The sequence below is a fragment of the Schistocerca cancellata genome, chromosome 2 (assembly GCF_023864275.1).
Source record: "Schistocerca cancellata isolate TAMUIC-IGC-003103 chromosome 2, iqSchCanc2.1, whole genome shotgun sequence".
NCBI classification, from domain to species: Eukaryota; Metazoa; Arthropoda; class Insecta; order Orthoptera; family Acrididae; genus Schistocerca; species Schistocerca cancellata.
In genome coordinates, this window is record NC_064627.1 from 1,022,843,875 (window position 1) to 1,022,865,460 (window position 21,586).

Sequence of the window (21,586 nt, forward strand, 5' to 3'; positions counted from 1 at the left end):
CTGCATTTGTCTAAACGAGTGTGAAAAACTACCTAAAAACCACATTCAGACTGGTTAGTGTACAAGACCAACAGTCTTTCACCTGCAGCGTGAATTTGATTGGGATATGGCTCCCTTTCTGATCTCACAAGGTAGCTACTGCGCATTAAGCTATAGGGAATGGATATCGTGATGTGCAATGCAATTTGAAGGTAGCAAGGGCTCTGCTCTCCCTCTAAAAGATATATAAACATGTAGTGACTTTGTAACCGGTGGAGTCTGAGAGAGGAGGAGGCAAATATTTATCCTCTCTGCATACAAAAGTGCAGGATGCATTATAAAAAGGCTTGAACAGGTATGAGCTAAATGTGTGTCAATGCTTCACCCAGGAAGAGGGTGGGGGGTGGGGAGGTGAAGCACCAAATACAGGACATCAGAGTAATTTGCCTGTAATATATTGGGAGTTTGATCATCCACACAAAAAATAGTTATTTGAGCAATAATGATGGTTTTAAGAGTTTGATCCAAATGGCCTTCACCTGAACAACTTCTAATATTGTGAAGCAAAACCATGTTGACATGGATACTGCTGAAAGAAACATTGAGGAAAAACATGTTTTTGAAATTGGTAATAGAAGTTGCCTGATGCAACAGTTCTGTTCTGTGGGCATTTGATGGATAGATTTTTGCTGTAAATTTTAGACACTTTAAGTTTCTGCACATCTAGGATCCTTCAAACACATTCACTGCTACTGCTGTTAAAGTTTGACATACTGTCATGTTTTTTGTGCACAAAAAGCTTAATCATTGTGTGGTGTCCCAAAACAATGGATAAGAACCATCAAATTGAACATACATAGCCAAAGCAACCCTTACAATTTTAAGCCATGTGGACAATTTAATCAAATGTTGCTTAATTTTAAATGTAATTGTATTTTTCACTGAATATTCTTCGGTGTTGTGTCCTCATAAATTTTGTCTGTTGGTGCATTTGATAATAGTAATAAAATATAAACATTTATTAGAAGCTGCCCAAATACTAATATTGATTAAGTGACATGTGCATTTTTAATTCATTGAAGCTGAAGCTGCACTGAAGTACAGTTTCAATATCTTCTTTCGTTAAAAATCATGGTCAGTATGTTTCGGTGTCTGCCAAGTACGAGAACTACAGGTTTTGGTAGTTACTTAAATGATGGACATTATACAATTTTTAATTATTTAATAATTTTTGCACTTTCATACCTTAACAAACTATTACTTAGTTCAAGTGAAATAAATGATTTTCTGTATGCCTAAGAGTTTTAAAAAAAGTTGATTTTCCAGTTCTTCAGTCACAGCTGTAATTTTTTACGTGTTTACTGATTACAGGGATCATGCTGGAGGGAATGAAACCATTGCAAAGAAAGTGGCAGGACTGCAAGTTTTAGGAGGTGATGAGCGCGTGGGTGCACTCACCTGGAAGGTCAAGCATGGTGATGAGTTGAATGTGGGTAATCTCCATATTCGCTGTCTGGCTACTCCGTGCCATACTTCTGGACATATATGCTATGTAGTTGGTGCACAGGGAGAGCCAGCACCTGCTGTATTTACCGGTGATACTCTTTTCATAGCTGGTTGTGGACGCTTTTTTGAAGGCACACCACAACAGATGTACCATGCTCTTGTGGAAGTACTAGGAACATTGCCTGATGACACAGTATGTGCTTTGTATGCATTTTCCTTACCATATTATCTCCTGAAAAACTGTTGTAATTTTTCTGATACATTAAAATAAGATTTTCGTCAGTACAGACATCATCAATTTGCGATCAAACATGTGAATATATGTACTTAAATGTTTTATGACTGTACTGTCAGTTGCTGAAATATTTAGTGTGATGTTTCACAGTTTAATGGTGTGATAGAGAGACTGTATATGTTTGGGCTTCTAGCCATACCGATAATTCTCTTTTGTTCAAAATTGTATTTTCAGCTCCAGAGAAGCCCAAAATATACCTTCGGCATTTTGTGTCATATTGATTTTGATACTATTATAGTACAGATCTATCATTCAAATTTAATCTGCAGGGCCAAATAATGCATGTAAAAAGTGTATCATATGAAGGATGAGTAGTTGGTACTGGCTTAAAATGATACACAAAGTGAGCTGGAACAGTGCTTATTTTGTACAAACACAATATCAGAATTTCCACCAACCAAGTTTTGTTCTGCATCCACATGAAGAGGTACACCAACTGAATGTAGTAGGAATCCGTACTGTCACATTTAACCTTAAAATACATTAAAGCACAGTTTAACAGTTAAATATACAGTCATCATGTAAACATTAGTCTGCTTGACAGCCCAGCATGCCGGCTTATATAAGGCTGTTTTTCACACAGTGCAGCTCTTAGTGCGCTATCCGTGTCAATGTGAGAGGACCTCATTAGGCCAGCTGTGGAGGGGTGCAACATTTGATTACGCATGCCTGCTCTATAGAGTTACAACAGTGTAAGACCCAAAACTTGCATTTGATAGGAGCAGAGTTTGCTATCACAATTTTAGTTTTCTGTGATCTCTCTCTACATACATTCAAATGAATGCTGGGATGTTACTTTAAATCTTACAGTCAATTTTTCTCCATACAAATGTCCAACCTGAGCGTATGCTCAGTTTACAATGACCATTTTGTCGTTACAGCATTAATCCTGATTTCCATTCTGTGTTTTATATCCAGGGCTGGTTCTGGTTTGAAAATGTTTTTCTACACAAGTAACGTATTTGCCCCCTCTCCTCCCCAGACAGTAATTGGCATTCTTTTCAGTCAGTGGTTTAATGCAACAGATCACAAATTTCATTCCAGTGCCAACCTCTTCATCTCAGATTAGAACTCTCACCCATCATCCTTAATTATTTGTTGGATATAGTCCAGTCTCTGTCTTTTCCCATAGTGTTTACCATCTGCTGCTGCCTTGATTACCATTAACTTTCATTGATGTCTTACATACCCTATTATTGTGTCTGGTTTTCTTATTAATGTTTTCAATCTTTTTCTCTTGTTGCCAGTTCTGTGGAAAATCTCTTTGTCTTGTCAGTCAACCTATTTGTGACATCCTTCTGTGGTAATACAGGGATGCCCTCTTTGAGTGTGCTAGTGTGCTTTTTATGTCCACCAGGCTTCATCCATTTTCTGTTCTTTTGCTTTCAGGGTATCAGAAGTCCTTCACTTCATTTGTTTTGCTGTCCTCGATTCTGTTATTAAGTTAATTACTAATCTCATTTCTGCTACACTTCATTATTTTAATTTTTCTTCGATTTAATATCTATCCATAGCATGTGCTCATTAAGCTTTTTGATTCGTTTTAATGGGTCCTGCATTTCTTTTTCACTTTCCCTGAGCGTAGCAATGTTACCAGCAAATCTTATCATTATTACCATTTCAGCCTGAATTTTAATCACACCCCTGAACATTTAATTTATTTTCATCATTGCTCTTTTGATGTGTGAGCTATATAGAAAAAGGGAGGAGGGGGGGGGGGGGAGACTACATCCCTGTCTGATTTTTCTTTTGGTTCTTGTACATAGTATATATTACCATCTTTCCCTGTAACTTACACCTATTCTCTTCAGAATTTTGAATGTGCTGTACAATTTTACATTGTCAAACATTTTATCCAATGAAGGTGAAAGAGTCTTGATATTTGTTAAGTTCTGCTTCAATTATTGGTCGCAATCTCAGAACTGCGTCTTTGGTGCTTTTACATTATCTGAAGTCATCATATTACAGATTTTAAATTTTCTTTTTTCTTCTTCTGCAAACCTGTGTTATTTGTTTCATAAATTTGGATATATCAGCTGTTAAGGTGATTGTGTGATATTTTGTTCACTTATCTGGTCTCACTATCTTTGGGATTGTATGAATATTTTTCTGGAAGTCTGTTAGACTCTACAAACCAACTTCAGTGGTCATTTGGTTGCCACTTCTCCCACTGGTTTTAGAAATTCCAAAGAAAATTTTGGAGTTGAGTGCCCCTTTGGTGCCGTTCTTAGCTTGGTGCCTCAAGAAGTTGCTTGTGATGTTTGGACCTTAAACTACCTCTGTTTACAAATGATGTGCAAATTACATCGAGTCATAGTAATCAGATCTTCTGGTATAGTCTGCATTGAATTTAAACACTGTGTTCTTTATTATAGATTCGTTACAAAACATTAATGATATTCAGTAACAAGAAAAAGAGAACTGTTTAATTTTTCTCAACAGAAATTTGTGACAGAAAGCTGTTTTTGTAGAATTTTTTTTCATGCTGTTACTATTCATATCTTTATTTCTTTTCGAAAATATTCTCTGAAATGGGCAGTAATGATAATATGTAAGATGTTATGTTACAAGAGTAATCAGTTACACTGTTCTAACTAGGAACACAAGGAAACATGTGGCCATATAAGATATACAATTTATTGGGTCACAGAGTGACATAACAAGCATGCAGTGAAGTTACTACACATCTGGAATACAGAAACAACTGATAGCATGGAGCCCTGTGCATGCCCTTATAAAGACGCAGTCCCCATCAGGTGTTGCTCGTGTGGTGCTGTGGGCATACACCGGATCGGGTGATGGCACTTGGTGATCAGGCTACTCTGGCAGCTTCCCCGGTTAGCTGCTGATGTGCAGCTGTAGTGCCCAACTTACATCTGCTGTTGGTGTTAGGTGTAATAGCCAGTGGATTATTACTCTTCATTCCTTGCGGGGGAAGGACCAGACGTCACTGTACACAATGCTATGACTGAAGAGAAATCTGTGGCATCACTGGGGGAGGTAGCCGAAGGCACGAGAAGTTCCCAATCCTCTTGGACCAATGTTTACAGACAAAAGTGAGTGTGATGACGGCATCCACCTGCAGATTCCAGGGCGACAGATGGACGGGATTGGTGATGGGGTGGGAGCCATCCAAATGTTGGAGTCCATGACAAGGGGCACTGGCACAGGCAGTGATGACAGGGGACTGGAGAGGAGAGGAGAGGCTCTGGTGACAGTGACTTGTCTTCTGTCCCCAATGAAGGCAGCACCTGTTAAGTGTACAGGAGGCACCAGCACCTGACACAGGAAGCAAACACACTGAGGAAGCCCCAACCGATGGGATAGGGAGGCACAACCTTTAGAATGGTGAGGGCTGACAAAGAACAATGTGTCAGCCTCATGGCCTGAGGCGGTGGCTGGCATATAACTGGTTCTTGTGGCTTGCTTTGAGCCAATCTTTGGTGCGAACCAGAAAGATGTAGCAGCTGCCAGCTGTGGACAATGGTCAGGATCCAGTGAGGGCACTATCCAAATGCACTGGGCCAGATTAGTGTGCCAAGTGTGAATGTTAATGAAATGTGTGGATCTAGGGATGCCTACCCAGCAGCAAGAGGTTGAGCAGGATCTGCAGATGATGGCTGTGCAGATGATCGGTTGGACTTTTAGTCCCAATTAGTGTTCTGTAAGAGCATAAAGAAATGTGAGAACCTCCTCAACCAGTAAGTCTTAGGTGTACTTGCACATCTGCGTCTTAATGTTAGAACAAAGCGTTCTGCCTCATCATTCGGCCGCAGATGTAAGGGAGGCACCATGACGAGGCAAATGGCATTATGTGTACAAAAGTCCTTGAAAGACTGTGCCACAAACTGAGGAGCATTATCCAAAACAAGGTTGCAAGGCAAGCTTTCTATGTAGAATATTTTTGATAGGGCATTGACAGTCGTGTCTACTAGTGCAGAAGGACAGTGAATGAGGGGGGGGGGGGGGGAACAACCATCAGTTCCAATAACCTGAAAGTATCTAAAAGATGGGGGCAGTGAAATCAATACGGACTCTTTCCCAAGGCTGTGTAGGGGTCAGCCGCCATGAAAAAACAGTGCATGGTGCCACTTGCTGTTCCGAACACTTGGGGCAGGCCATGACAAGGTGTTCACCTACTCACCTCTCAATCGATGCTCAGCCAAAACACACGCCAGGCGCACAAATAGTTTTGTGCTAGAGCTCATGCTGATGTAATGAGCATAGAACCTCCCGCTGCAGTGGTGCTGGAACCATGATGTAGGCAGAGAGCCCTTCCATCGACAGGAGAATAATGGCGTTCAAAAGGGAGAGCCGAAGGCGCAGTGCATAAAAATTCCAAAGTGGGTCCGATGCCCAGCCCGGCAGATGGTTGGGCTCCCCTTGTTGTATCATATGTATGACGTGCTGGAATGCTAGATCTGCAGCCACAGCAGAGGCAACAAGGGAATTGGTGATTGAGAAGCCATCCATTGTGTGCCTCATCTCTGTCTCTAGTTGAAACAACGCAGTTTTTCCTGGTCGAATGAGGGGTTAGGTCCCATGGGGAGACGGTACATAACATCCATGGTCACATGTTGCAAAGTGGGATGAAAATGGACCTCATAATTGTATTGGGGCAAGAGCAGAGCCCAGTGCTGAATATGATAAGTGGCTTTGTCGAGTAAGGATGCTTGTGGGCTAAACAGTGAAACTGAGGGCTTATGATTGATAATTGACTGAAATGTTGCACCTTATAAGAACACATGGAATTTTTTTTAAGGCCTAGACAATAGCAAGTGCTTCTTTTTCCACCTGAGAATAGTGTTGCTGAGCTGACATGAGGGTTTTCTGGGCAAAGGCATAAGCTGTTGCTGTTCAGAGCCATCTGAATGATGATGGGTCAGGACTCCATATTTGGAAATGTCTATAGCCAGGACCATATGCTTGCAGTGCTGAAGTGTTGCAAGGCAAGGCACAAAGCATAGACTATCCTTAAGCTGTACAAAAGCATGCTCACAAGCTGCAAACCAAAGAAACAGAGCATGTTTTCGAAGCAACAAATGCAAGGGGGCGAGCAATAATAGCCACTGTGGCAATAAACTTATGACAGTACGCCATCTTTCTTAGGAATGCTCGAAGTTCCTGTAGATCAGACAGATGGGGCAAAGCTGTAATGGTAACATTTTGCTCCATGGGGCACAAGCCCTGCTGGGAAATTTCATGACCCCAAATAAACAGTGGAAGGCTGGAAAAAGTGATTCTTAGCGAGATTACATTTGAGGCCTGTGGCCTGTAGTACAGTAAAGAAAGAATGGAGGTTACATGGGTGAACCTCGGAGGTAGTAGCTGTCATGTTAGTATCATCAAGGAAGTTCCTGTAATAAAGAACATCCGTTGTAACCTGGTCTAAAAGACACTAAAAAATAGCAGACACACTGGCGACTCCAAACATTAGCCATTGATACTAACAGAGGCCATTGCCTCTTGGGAGGGGGGGGGGGGGGGAGGAGGTTGTCAGAGATGGACACACTGAGGACAAGAAGCCCACCGCTTGGTGCCAGCTGCCCACTTGGGTTGTGCAAAACGAGGGGCATGAAGGAGGTGGTGATCACCGTCCCTGCTGCCGATGCTTAGTTTGTCTGTGTCAGCCTGGTTGACTTGCTTGTATCGTGGCTACCTCCCCTTTCCTCCCCCATGCTAGGCTCTTGTGTGCTGGGGCTGCACACTGTCAACAATGGCAGCATCATTCCAAGCCTGTAATTGGTGGCCCTCGGTGTGGGAGAGCTCAAACAAATGTGTGTTATTCACGCCCTCTTCCAACATAGGGTCCTCAAGCTGAAGGCCACATTGATTGTACCTTTTAACCTGGTGCCAAATGAGTGATTGCATCTGTGACCATGGCATCTGCATAAACTCTTGAGAATTAGCTGTGATGAATCAACATTTACAACTTTGGCTGCGAAGCTTGGCCACCCAAGCGAGATAAGATTGCTGCGGCTGTTAGCAACATTTGGTAGAATTCAACATAAGCAGCCATCACATGCATACACTTGCAGTGATAGGTGGTCAGCAAAGTACACAAATTTTCAAAAGAAAGTGAAGTTGGTTCCTAGAGAGCAGCTAACTGGTACAGCAAGTACCATATAAGGTGGTATCCATGATAAGAAAAAAGCCTCACAAACTTGCTTGTCAACCAACTGGAATGTCTCGAAATGTTGGTGAATCTGCTTCTCATAAGCATGCAAGTATTCTGTGGAATCATCAAAGAGTGGGAATGGCAACAGGTGAACAACTGGTGGCTGAGCGTGGGCCAGCACAGCCAACAACTGTTCCAACATGCCCACATTTTTCTGCTGTTCTTGCAGAAGGGACTTGTCAAGCCTCCATGGAAGAGCAAACGGCAGAAAAACCACATAATCTGAAACACACAAAATGTCATAAAAGAATCTGTGGGGTCATATTGTACCTCTTTCATCCACATGGTTATGTTAAAAGTAATATGAGTGAAATTAATGGCACCCAAGTAAAAAGTAACAACTGCTCATTGTAATAAGTGAGCTAGCATGTCAGTTCTTGACTAGTAAAGGAAGATTCTTTGAGCTCTCTTGTTGTACATTAGTGGCAAGATGATTTTTAATCATAACTGTAGTAAATAAACAAATTCTGATGATACCGGACTGATTGGGTAAACAAAATTGAGAGTAAATGCACAACACAATGAAGAAAAAGCACATGTAAAGTGCAGTGTGACCTTTTTCTTACAAAAAAGAAAGGTGTCTTCTGTATTGTTGACTGATTTTTCTTTAATAGCTGAAACTGTTAGTTATGTTTGATCAAAAGAAAAATTTACTGTAGAAACTCATGAAATGATAATGAGGCAGAATGGCTGGCAGTATTTTTGCTCAGGAGATGAAATTTCATTACTGCCAACAGAAATATTTAGAAGTGGAAAAAACATGGGTCTACCTTCAAGAACTACTAGCTCCTTCATCAAGGAGGAAAGAGTAGTAGGTTGGGGAAGGTTAAAAAGGTGTAACTGGTCACTCACACTGCAGAATTAGGGAACCCTCCTTGTCTGTGAGACAGAGAGAAACAAAGAGCCTTACGTTTTAATGGTGTGGATAGTACTGCCTGGCAGCGTAGGTTCGACTTTGCTGACAGTAAAGTCCTTCAATAGCTAAATGTAATCTCTGGCCTTTATTAATGTTCAGTTATTCTATCCCAGGAATAATTTCTTAAATTCACACATGACAAAATAAATATATGGGATATTAAATGTATTATGTACTTGATTTCTAAACTGAGAGGTTTTAAACCCACTAGTGGCTCATGATTGTAAGTGTGGTAAATTGCCCAGAATTACATTTGTCATCATGTGCTTATCTGCATAAAAATGAAAGGATTTCACTACTCCAATTTACAACTTTTATGTTCCAGAGGGTCTTTTGTGGCCATGAATATACAGTTGCCAACCTAAAATTTGCTGGACATGTTGAACCTGCCAACCAAGACATCAAAAGAAAAATGGAATGGGCACAGGGAAAACGTTCAAAGCAGGAACCAACTGTGCCATCAACTATTGGTAACTATTCATCTACTTACTTCGTTTCATGCAAATGGGAACAGTGTATTGGTGATGTGGTTTTTTTAAAGTAAAGCTATCATGGAGTTAATCTCCACATGCTACTTTCGTTTACAGATGAAAAAGAGAATGTGTGATTTCTGTAATTTTCTTTCTGTTTCCTTAGAGAGAAAAATTTCAGACTTCGCAGGAATATGATGATTAATGAATACACACACGATTTATTTGTTCTTCATAAATCTAAAGACTTTCACAAATAACATACAGAGATTTTCTGTGCTTACGTGCCAACTGATATTTCTTTCCTGCATACCTTTTTTTTCTTTTTTGTGTAGAAAAGATACAAAGAAGAGGACAACATTTTTGCTAATTTGTAACTAACGTAAAGACTGTTGGTACGGGTTGATTCGGTGTAGCTTTGTCTTGTGTCTGGCCTATAAAGTGTCTAAGGTGTTGGAACCCCGAATGATTACCACAAAATTGGTAGCATGTTACAAACATAGAAAACAAGGATTTAGTTGAGAATTAATTCTTTTATTTTAGTCATAGTATTGGTTGCAATGATTGCGTGTGACAAGTTAAAACTGTGTGCCAGACCAGGTTTCAAAGGTGGATGCTGCCTTGCCCTGACAGGTAAGTTAGGAGTTGAGGGGAATGCAGTGATCAGAAAATTGGCTTGGAATGAGTTAATATTTGTAATTTAGGTATAAATGAGACAATTCAGTGAACAGTGAAAGTGTTGTCTTCCCCAGCTCACAGTTAATAATAGAAACTACAGTAGCTTTCTAATGAATCCTTTCACAAGCTAAGCTACAGTAAAAAAAAAAAAAAAAAGACATGAATGAATGTGGGAGGGAGAGGCAGCAAGTGCACAGGGTAGGAATGTGACATAGAGCACTGTAACCATTGAGTTTGTGCAGCCCATGATAACATGGAGGAGTGGATTGGGAGGGTGCGACAGGACAGGGGAAGGAGGGTCTGATAGGTAGAAGGTGTGGGTGCAGTTGGTTTGTGGAAGATGGGGCAGGAGGATTATGAGAACAAAGGATGTGTTGAAAGGATAACTCCCAAGGATAACATGACCTTGTTGTCTTGCAATTTGATTTACCACAGGGACAGATGTCTGTGGCAAAAGGTTGGAAGTGGCATAGGGATGAACCAGGATGCTGTGTAGGTTGAATTAGGAAATACCACTTTAGGAGGAGTGGGAAGTATTGTGGGTAAGATGGCCCTCATTTCCATGCACAGTGATAGACAGTTGAAGTCCTGGAGAAGGACATGGTTATGATTCAGTAGCTCCAGTCGGGAATGATATTGGGTGTTGAGGAGAGCGCTCCTGTGCAGCTGGTAGTTGGGGGTGGTGTGAGGTTTGTGCAGTGGCCTCATAGACAGGATAAACACAAAATGTGGAACAGTTATGAACCTACCTCATGTGATAATTGAATGACAGTCATATTGTATGTGCGAAGACTTTCACGGCTGTTGTCAATAATAATAAAATGTGATTAGTGATATGACTGAATTATCAAATACAAACATTTTATTGAATGCATGAAGTGATAGATTTCAGAAGCATTCATTGCTACCATAAACTTTTCTTTGCATCAGTCTACAGCGGCTTTTGTATTTGGTTAAACACGTATTTATATATTTCTTGGTAATTACAGTATACCATATTTATCAACGAGAGAGAGAGAGAGAGAGAGAGAGAGAGAGAGAGAGAGAGAGAGAGAGAGAGTCCTTGAGAAATTGTTGCTTTGAATGTACTCTGTCTGATAAAAATACTTTTTAAAGCATTCACCTGAAAGAGTTAATATTACAACTATTCTAATCTTATGCGACTTATTGATTATCTACATTTTGGTAACATGAGGAGAAATAAACACTTCACTTACTTTTTTGTGTAGTATATAAGTGAGCAGTCTGTGTTACTACTGTTTTTAATCACCACCACCATTTCTTATCATCATCATCTGTAAGCCTGCTATCATTTCTTCCTTCCTGGCCCCCCTCCTCTATCGTGTCATATTGTGAACCATCCTTAGGATTAAATATGCAAAACTTTGTGGATCCTTTCACCATAAATTCAGTTGATCTTTTGCCCCAGACAGTAAGGGCCCACTGACCCAAATGTGGATTGATGTCATGTTCTCCTTGAAGAAACCACTTTGTGTAAATCTGTCACAGGCATGCCTTAAAAGGTCTGTTTATTTCATCACTTACTTGGAAGTTGTGAAGTTCTGCAACCAGGAATTATTACCAGGTCTGTGTTGTTCTTTGATATCAGACCCTTAACTTCCTGGCTGTGTTGCCCGAAATAATCCAACACCAACATTTTCTTTGTGTTCAGGAAATAGCATGGTATTCCATTCCAAACAGACTTCATTCATCGTAACTTTGGTCATGTGGCATCAATACCTTTTTTTGGCATTTGGAGATAGGCGCTGCAGGCAGTTTTTCTTTCAGTATGGTTTTCCAGCTGAGAGCCGCATATGGTACGATCTTTCTTCCAATCTGCTAGCAGCCTTAGCATTACTGTTACTCTGGCCTTTACATGGCCAGATATTCTTGTAGGAACACTTATAACACCCTTCACATTAACAGTAACATTTAACAGCATATCAAAATAAACAGATTTCTTATTGGCGTTGTCCATATGGCCTTGCAAATGGTCATGCCATTTTCTTAGCCTGATGATATGATGCTGCTAGAAAATTCCTTTTGAACTCAGTGCTTTCATTCAAATAATTTCTTGAATAATTGGGAACCCCTAATTGTGTTTCTTGTGCCTGTACTGAGATCCAGCTGCTTCAATTCATGAAACGTTCCCTGGTTTGGTCCCCTGAAAGTTTGGCTTGTAGGACGAGTGCTCATTAATTTCCTCTTCATCTGACACCACCTATGAACATTTACTTCGGTGACATCAAATTTCCTTCCAGTTTTACAGTTTTTTATGGTCTCTGTTTCTTAATTAACCATTAACATATTATTAGCATCATATTGTGTGTGTGAACCACTTACAAATCATGAACTCATAGATCCACTTTTCTCACAGTCATAGTTGTGATTTCCATTTGTTATCGATTGCTACAATTTACAGTTCTTACAGTGCTGACAGTATAAGCAAACTAGGTGACAACAATACATTGTCCTTTCCGGCCCCCTACAGATGAATCGGTTGGAAATGGTACCGCTTGGGATTAGCACTTTTGAGACGGAGCGAGAGCCTCACTGGGGCACTGCTCATAGCCAGTGCCTGAGTGAGTCTCAGGTGCCATCTCAAAAGTGTTAACACTGTTTACAACCACCTCTCAGGGGGCTCACCACACTTTTGTGAGTTTGTGCTTGTCTACCACCAGACCCCAGCCTTTGCAGCACCTCTTCCCTTTCCATGCTGCATGTCTCTCCTCCTCCTATGTCTGGTATATTTCTGGCAATGTGTTCTGAAGTTTCAATAGTCTGGCATCAGAACAGTCCCTCATCTGTTTCTTCTTCTTTCTTTATTTCTTCACTCTCCTTCTCCTACCTTTCCTCCACTCGGCATTTGAAGTTTCTCTTTGTTTCTTCTTCCTCCCTGTGCACTCCTAAAGACTGGCCCATGCATAATAGGTGACTGGGTAATGCATAATTCCCAGCCCCGGGTCGACAAGTAGGTTTCGCATGTACCCCCTGATACCAGCCAGGCCTAGGAATGGGTGATTACCTGAGCTGTTACCTTTCCAAAATGCCAGTTGGTGAGTTCAGAAGGTGTGACCTGAGATGTCAACTATCACCTAAGGAGGCTGAGCCCCCTCTGAGAGAGAGGGGAGGGAGGAGACAGGTGGATACTTTATACTTTAAATAGTCACTTTTATTAGTCACAGCACACCATCAGAGATGCTGGAAATCCTAGGGATATTTTTGTGCAGTGAGTCAGTCACCATCTTAGTCTATGTCCACTACACGTAAACAATGAGGCTAAAGATTCAAAGACTCTCCCAGCTGCACTTTGGTTCCTCCTGGTATCATATACCAAAGGAGGACAGTCCTTTGCTATGGTTAATCTGTTTATTATTCAGAAAGGTGTTGATCCAGTTATAGGCCCTGTAAAATCCTGCTCTTGTTTACATTATGGGTCTTTGCTTCTGGAGACCAATTGTGGTTTTCAAGCATAACAACTGCTTCGCTCCTCCACAGCTATCCTCTTCATGTTTAGGCCCATCGGATGCTGAATTCTTCGTGTGGTGTTATGTACATTTGACTGCTTGATGGTCTGGCAGAGGGAGAAATTACAAACGTAACTGTGTGATCAGGGTGTCACTGCAGTCCACTGGGTAATGAAAAAGGTTGCTGCTACCTTAGTGGCTAAATGCACTCTTTTTCTCACGTTTGATTAAGTAGCGTTTCCATCGATGATCAAAGCGGGCTATGAAATCATCATGGTCTAAACATATATCCCATACCCAAGGTGTTGCCACCAGTATCAGTGTTACAACCACACTCGCATGTCCTTTCAAAACACAGCCAAATGTGTTACTTGTGGTGGAGATGCTCTCGAGGAGATTGTCTGCCTTCTCCTACCTGCAGTGTCAGTTGTGATGGTGACCATGCTGCCTCATCCCGCGAATCTCCCATGTACCTGATGAGTGGGCCATCCTTCAGTACCTTACCTTGTCATTCACAACTTGTCGGCTAGTTGAAAGCCCTACATTTTACCATCTGGTACTTACAGTACCATTCTCACCATACCTCGCTCCACAAAGCACATTACGATGCAGGCTTGTGACATCCAGCTCAGCACTACAGTTGTAAAATTACCCAATAGCACAATAGGATCCCTGTCTCCTTCTACAGCTGTGCAGCAAGCCACTAAATCTTTGTCCCCAGCGGCAAAATGAACTGCTTCACAACCAGCAGGCCAGAAAAGACAAAAGGAATACTCCCATGGAGACTTTATGCTTTTTGTCCCCCTCCAGCCAAAAGACATCTGAGTCTTTATCTGACAACCACAAAGCATCAAGGAAATCACACACAGGCAAATGGTCTTCTCCTTTCCCGACTCGGATATCCTCTTCAGTGGTATCGCCACTTAATACCCTCACCCGTCCAACCTCCATTTGGCTGGTGCGCACCACCTACAATTTTTCTGCCCTGTAATCTGCAAGCCAACCCAAGGAGATTGCCACTGTCTCTGTAGATCTTACGGAACAGGATCGTCCAGTCTCTGGGCCCTGTAGTAGTGAATCTTCGAAGCCTGGCACTCTGCAGCTGTCTAGATGATTACCCTTCATTTGTTCCCTAGTCCGCATTTCCTGTTATGAATATTCTCCAGTGAAATGTTTGTGGCATTAGATCCAACAAGCAGGAATCACAGCTGCTCTTGGAATTCCAATGTCCGCTTTTTTCTGCTTCCAAGAAACAAAATTGCATCCTCGTGATCACTTAGACATGTGGCATTTCCTTCCAGTCTGAATTGACCTTACCTCAGAGGATGGCATTCCATCTCATGGGGGGGGGGGGGGGGTCATGCTATTCATCAAGAATGACATTCATAGCAAAACCGTCTCACTGAACACTTGACTGCAAGCTTTTGCAGTCCATGTTATCCTTCCTCACATCACTTTTTCTCATTGCAATGTCTCTATCCCTCTGTCCGTTGGTGTCACTAGGGCAAACTTCCTCCAGCTTATTGCTCAATCCCTCACCCCTTTTCTCCTGATTGGTGACTTTAAAGTGCACCATCCTCTTTGGGGCTCCTCTAGAACCTGTCAGAGAGGAGCCCTCTTGATTGACGTTCTCAATCAACTCAGCCTTGTCTATCTTGACACTGGAGTACCCACATTCGTTTCAAACCCCATGCACATCTATTCCCATCTGGACCGCTCATTCTCCACTGCCCACATTGCCCGTTGTCTCAAGTGGTCCGTCATCTCAGATATATACTCAAGCGACCATTTCCCATGCACTATCAGTTTGCTGACTCCTACTCCACCTATGTATAAACCAACTTGGTGGATTTTTAAAGCCAACTGGAGGGTTTACTCTTCCCTGGTGACCTTCTGCAAACATCATTTCCTCAGTTGTGATGACCAGATAGAGTACTTTATTTTTAGTGCCGCAGAACATTCCATATTTTGCAGTTCATCTGTACCTTGCTGTGTTCTGGTCCCCTGCCACATGCCACAATGCAGTTTGCACCCAGAGGTGTGCTGCTCTCTGCGATTTTAATGATCATCCTATAATGGTGAGCTATATTTGTTATAAACATTTGCGTTGACAGTGTCATCGTATTCTTCATAATACCAAAAAAGCTAGCTGGATTTCATTTACTCATTCTTTTGACAGTCTCACTCCCTCTTCCACTGTGTGGTTTCCAGCCTGACAGTAGGAGATAATGTCATTTAGCACCCTATTGCTATCTCCAACACCTTAGGATAGTATTTTGTGGAGATTTCAAGCTCCACTTACTATCAGTCCGCCTTTCTTTCTCAGAAACGAGTGAGGGAGGCTTGGGTGATACTCTTCTCCTCCCACAATTGTGAATGTTACAATGTCGCCTTTACTATGAGGGAGCTAGATAGCTAGATCATGCTCTCACTTTATCCCGATCTTCCACCCCAGGGCCAGAAGATGTACATATTCAGATGTTGTGGCAAGCACTTTCTCCTTCATACATACAATTGCATTTGGGCAGATTGCACATTACCCAGGGGCTGGCGTGAAGCCACTGCCATACCCATACCTAAGTACAGTAATGATTAACACCTTCCTTCTAGCTACCACCTCATTTCTCTCACCAGCTCTGTTGCACGGTGATGGAAAGTATGATTTTTGGGACGGCTGGTATGGTGGCTCGAGTTATGTGATCAACTAACCATTGTGCAATGTGGATTTCAAGTGCACCGCTCTGCAGTTGACCAACTCGTCACTTTGTCAACCTATGTCACGAATAGTTTACTGTGGAAATAGCAGACTGTGACCATGGATTTTTGATTTGGAGAAAGCCTACAATACCTGCTGGAGGACTGATACCCTCCATACTCTATACATGTTAGGCTTCTGAGGTTGCCTGCCTCATTTTCTGCAGGAGTTTTTAAAAGTCAGAGTTTTTAAGGTACACGTCGGTTGGTCCTTGTTAGGCACCTTTATCCAGGAGAATGGGCTGCCTCAAGACTCTATCCTGAGTGCAATCCTTTTCGCTGTAGCCATATTATGGCCTGTCTCCTGCCAGGCATCTCCGGCTCCCTTTTTGTCAATGACTTTGTGATCTATTGCAGATCTCCATAGATTTGTCTCCTAGAGCAACATCTTCAGTGGTGTCTTGATCATCTTTACTCGTGGTACATTGACAGTGGCTTTTGCTTTTCTACTGACAAAACGGTTTGTATGAATTTATGCCGACATAGTGGGTTTCTTCCATCATCATTTCCTCTCGGGCCTATTGCTGTTCCATTCCTGAAACTATTAAATTCCTGGGGCTTATGCTTGATAGAAAACTTCCTTGGTCCTCCCACGTCTTACATGCCCGCTTGCTGTACCCAATGTCCTGACCACCCTCCTCCATTTGTACCGATACATTGTCCACTCAAAACTAGACTAAGGGTGTTTTGTTTGTTCATCTGCATGTCCATCTATTTTACAGCATCTTAATACTATCCACTATCATGGAATCCGTATGGCCTCTGGCGCCTTTTACATTAGCCTGGTTGAGAGTCTCTACGCAGAAGCTGCCAAACTGTCGCTTTCATACCGACTTCATGTTATCCTCAGTGGATATGCGTGCCATTGCCTGCCACACCTGGCTACCTATCCCATGCCTCCTTTTTTTATGACTCGTGTGACCGCCAGTATTGAACACGCTCTTCTTATCTGTTACCTCCTGGAGTTCACTTTTGGCTTCTGCTCCGGCACCTTCACTTCACAATACCTGCCATGTTCCTGATGGGTTTGAACCCTCACCGCCTCGGCTTCTTGCGGCGCCCCATCTTGGAGTTCGTTTGCTTCCTAAGGAAACTACTCCCGATTCGATCTATCGCTGTACGTTTCCTGACCTTCACATGCAATGTAACGGTGGCACCTTTGTGTACACTGATGGCTCTGAGACTCTATGTGCTGTATGCAGTCTATCCCTTAGTGCAACAGTTCCAAGTAAGCTTCCACTTGTTCGCTATTGAGGGAGCCACTGTGATGTTCATGTGGGTTCCTGGTCATGTCAGTCTGACAGGAAATGAGGATGCTGACACTGCTGCCGAGGCTGCAGTCCTCCTGTCTTAGCCCGCTATCTCTTCTATTTCTTCAGATGATATCAGTGTTGCCATCTGTTGGCAGGTGGTGTCACTTTGGCATCATCACTGGTCATGGGAACAAGCTCCATGTAATTAAACCCCTCCCTGCGGCTTGGCCTACCTCCTCTCAGCCCTCTTGCCACAAGCAGATCATTTTAGCTAGGTTGCATATTGGTCACTGTCTTTTTAGCCATCACCATTTGTTAAGCTTATTGTCACCATTTGTTGAGCTTATTGTTGTTGACCTTTGACAGTTCATCATTTCCTGACCAAATGCCCTTTTTTTAACCAGCTACGTTCTATCGTTTTAGGAAACGACGTGTGGTCTGTCAACAGTGCTTTTCTTTTTATCCATCATAGCAGCATGGTGAAAGACATTTAATCTTTGGTTCAGGACCTCTACTGCCTCTAAAACATATTTTGTCGACCTTCCTCCAAGAGGAAGTCCTGGTTCGTAGCTATCTTTCCTCCCACCAATTGGACTGAATGTGTAGTCGCTTTAACTTCTTTTTCATATTAGTGTTCTAATATGAGCACTTACGACATCAGTTACTTTTGCACCGTCCCCCCATTCCCGCTAAAAAAAAGGTTACCAATTTCAAAAATCAATAGTGCTGTAGATCAACAGCCAAATTAGTACCATTGTTGACACTAATGTTCCATGTGTAGTGACATGTTTAATTTTTCAATTGCAGAAACATATTCTGTTACTTTGTATTCGTTCAATTTTAAAGTCACTTCAGTTCCATCTAAAAGTGGATCAGGTGAATTGCAGTTTAAACAGGATAGATCTGTCTGGATGCTGCATGGTCTGACAACACTGTAGCCTGATGTAGTTTCTGGAGGCAGTCTCAACTTCTATTAGAGCTGTTGTGTGCCTTCTATGCTTGTGGTTTAGCAGTAAACTGTGTGTCATCTGAATGCAACGTCTGTGTAGCAATTCCACAGCTGCAACATAATTCACTTTCTGACACACCAAACAGTAACTGTAATGTGCAATAACATGAGCCAGAGCTCTGTGGGACCATTTATCTGCAAACCAGCAGCACTGCCCTCCCTCGACCTTTGTCAAAAGCATCAGCTACTGCTCATTGCTCTGGGCAGTATAAAATGTTCTACTGTTGTTGAGCATTGCTCCACAGAAAATCTACAGTTGGCATTTCATTCTTGATACCAACAGAGACAGATGACCTGTTTTAATATTATTGGTATTGTACTACACAAATATGCAAGACATGAGTATGACTTAAAATTAATTATATAGCTCGCAATCCAATCAGAATACCTCACTAAATTCTTTAATGTTATTATTAATGCTTCTATCTCATTCCTTTTCGTTTTTAGAAGTGATTCTTACTGCAATTTTTTCATTGCAAATTTGTAGTTTTTGTAAAGCCACTGTTAGTAACTGGTGTAGTGTATTTTATGTCATTGGTTTATTCCTTACAGTGACTATACAATAGACATTATGAATACATTGCAGCATGCTCTGCTCTATAGCAACCCAGACAGGCTGCACATTTTGAGGGTCATGTATGACTTCATGGCAGACTTAATACTGATTGAAAGTTATATTTAAAGTATTCAGTTACATTCAAACCAACAAAATTTCCTATTTTGTTAAGCTACCTAATAGAGCTAATGCCAGAGTCAGCAAATTTCTGTAGGAATGCCTAATTACTATTTCAGAGTTCTAACACAGAGTAACTATGTTAATCATAATGAGTATGCACACTTCATAACTATTCCCTTGTTATATGAATCCTACGTGACAAACAAAACTGAAATTCATTTAGTTGACAGTTGATTCAAAAGTCTTCAAAGACATTTGTATATTGATACAGCTTGGTTTTCATAAAGCAGACAGCTATAATCATCAATACAGCTTACCAAGTCGAGCTTTTGAGAAGACTTAGTGTGTACCGCCTTTCTTCAGGTGTAGTTAAACAATTTCTTCTAGCAATTTGGAGCTCCTTCAAATAAAATGGAAAAGAAGGACCTTGAGAGCACTTGTATACACCACAATTGGAACTGACAACTCTCAGCGCACTTACATCGCAAGACATCTGCAAAAGCACTGAACTAACAAGACGCTGCTGGGAGCAGGTATCTTTCATTGCAATATTGGACACAGTGCCTCATAATGCAACATTGCAGATAAGAAAAGTTGTTACTCATGTGAAGTATGGTAATCCTGGAGTTCAAAAATTAAATTTTCTCTCTTGGTTTCCCATATTATGTGAGAAGTATGCAGCATATGTCATCAAAGTGGAAGAGGAATGTGAATTTAGTGAAGTAAAGTACACACACGAAAGTAAATGCACTATGACAAGTCTGCCAAATATTTGCAACAATGTTGCCAATTCTTAGCTGTTCTAGGGGCAGATATGTAGTCAAATGCCTATCATGTTCACTTATATGGACTGTGAGGGGAGGCACAAGCTCATTTGGTTTTTATGCAGTGTTATCTCCTGATTCTCTCCAACATTGCCTTTCAGACTATCTGAATTTAAGGCATTCACTTAGATTTAATCTAGGATTCCTCTTTTTTTTTTAAGAAAGCTTTCCAACATTGATAGTATTTGAATTTTGCTGTCAGCCTGAAATCTTCCCTTAGATTAGCGCCACTGAGGACCGGAGCAGCTTGTGGACAGCAGTGAGGACATTGTGAGTTGTCCACGAAGTTCTTCATTTTGCTAGTGTGCTTGAGGCTTGGCAGTAGTATGGCTGACGATATTGGGTGCCTTGCAATCTTTCACTCACTTTTGGGACTGGCGCTGAGTGATCCTGCTAAATTCCTGTAATATTCTCTTCCTTTACTGAATACAGTACTCTGAATAGTCATCACATTTATGTGACATCAATGTTGTAAGTGTAATTTTTTTTACCCCAGGTGGTCATTCCGTGCTTACATTTCAATTAGCTTTGTATGTCATGTTGTGAAATGTCTGCATTAACTACCACCAGAGCAATGACAGAGTGCTAAACAATTTAGTGTCATGTTCATTCCATGGCACCGTGCCCTCGTGATCAGAGGCAAGGGTAGTTGCCAGTTGATCTTGCTGGACTACAAATATGAATCATATCAGTTTTTTTCTTTTTTACTCTGCTAATAGCCGAAATGGAATTTAGTAACAAAATGCTTAAAAAAAAAAATTGCCTTGCGCCAGCCTGTTATTACTTATTTTTGATTGTCAGCCTTCTTCTGCAATATTATAAATTTAATTTATTGTTAGTTTATTAATATTACTATTATTATTATGAATTGTTCACTCACAAGAGCTATCCAATCACTATGTGATACTGACGCACAAGATGAGCGTTTCTGGAAGAATAGAATGTAGGAAGCTTCTCCCCATAGAATATGCACATTTACTTTGGTGTATTGTTTTCAGGACAATATGAAACGCCCAATAAGAAAAGAGGTTCAACAGGAGGCTAGTGATGCAGGCAGAACTCTGCAACAATTTCTTTTCGTTCAATGCTGTGACAAAAGATAAATTCGCATCTCAGTATACTTCTCAGTGGTCGAATATTTAGTATGGACACTGCCACAGCTGCAGATAGCTGTAAATGTTTGACCATGACTATAATTTACCATTGACTCAGCTGCTAGTTACAGTATTAAAACTGTAAGTGGCAGACTATTTTTGATGGGTTTGTTCTGCAGTTGTTTGAATGATTTATACAAATGGATAAATTAGCATTTCTTGCTTTTACAAGATTTCGAATAGAAGCCTCTGGCAACCCCATTCCACTAACATGTGGGAGTAGGCATACTGGTCTGCTTTACAAATTCCAAGCAACAACAGAAAACAAAAGGCACTGGAAAGATTTGAAGGAACCATCAAAGATGTTAATTTGGATTCTTTACATAAGTTAGCCTCCAAACAATACAGGAACATTACAAAAGCAATGAACAGGCTAGTTAGTATGCATCATAAATCTAGATTTCAAGGTGAAAAACAAATGAAGACA

At 41.3% G+C, this 21,586-nt stretch overlaps 1 protein-coding gene across 4 annotated transcripts in view; it reads left to right on the top strand.

The window, feature by feature from the left end:
• LOC126162994 (hydroxyacylglutathione hydrolase, mitochondrial) overlaps window positions 1–21,586 on the top strand; it is a 95,729-nt gene that overhangs the window by 46,123 nt on the left and 28,020 nt on the right. For all 4 annotated transcript variants that reach the window (XM_049919854.1, XM_049919851.1, XM_049919853.1 and 1 more), the window contains exons 4-5: window positions 1,351–1,678; window positions 9,200–9,344. In XM_049919854.1, coding sequence (XP_049775811.1) covers window positions 1,351–1,678; window positions 9,200–9,344 — 473 coding nt within the window. The remainder of the gene's footprint in view (window positions 1–1,350; window positions 1,679–9,199; window positions 9,345–21,586) is intronic.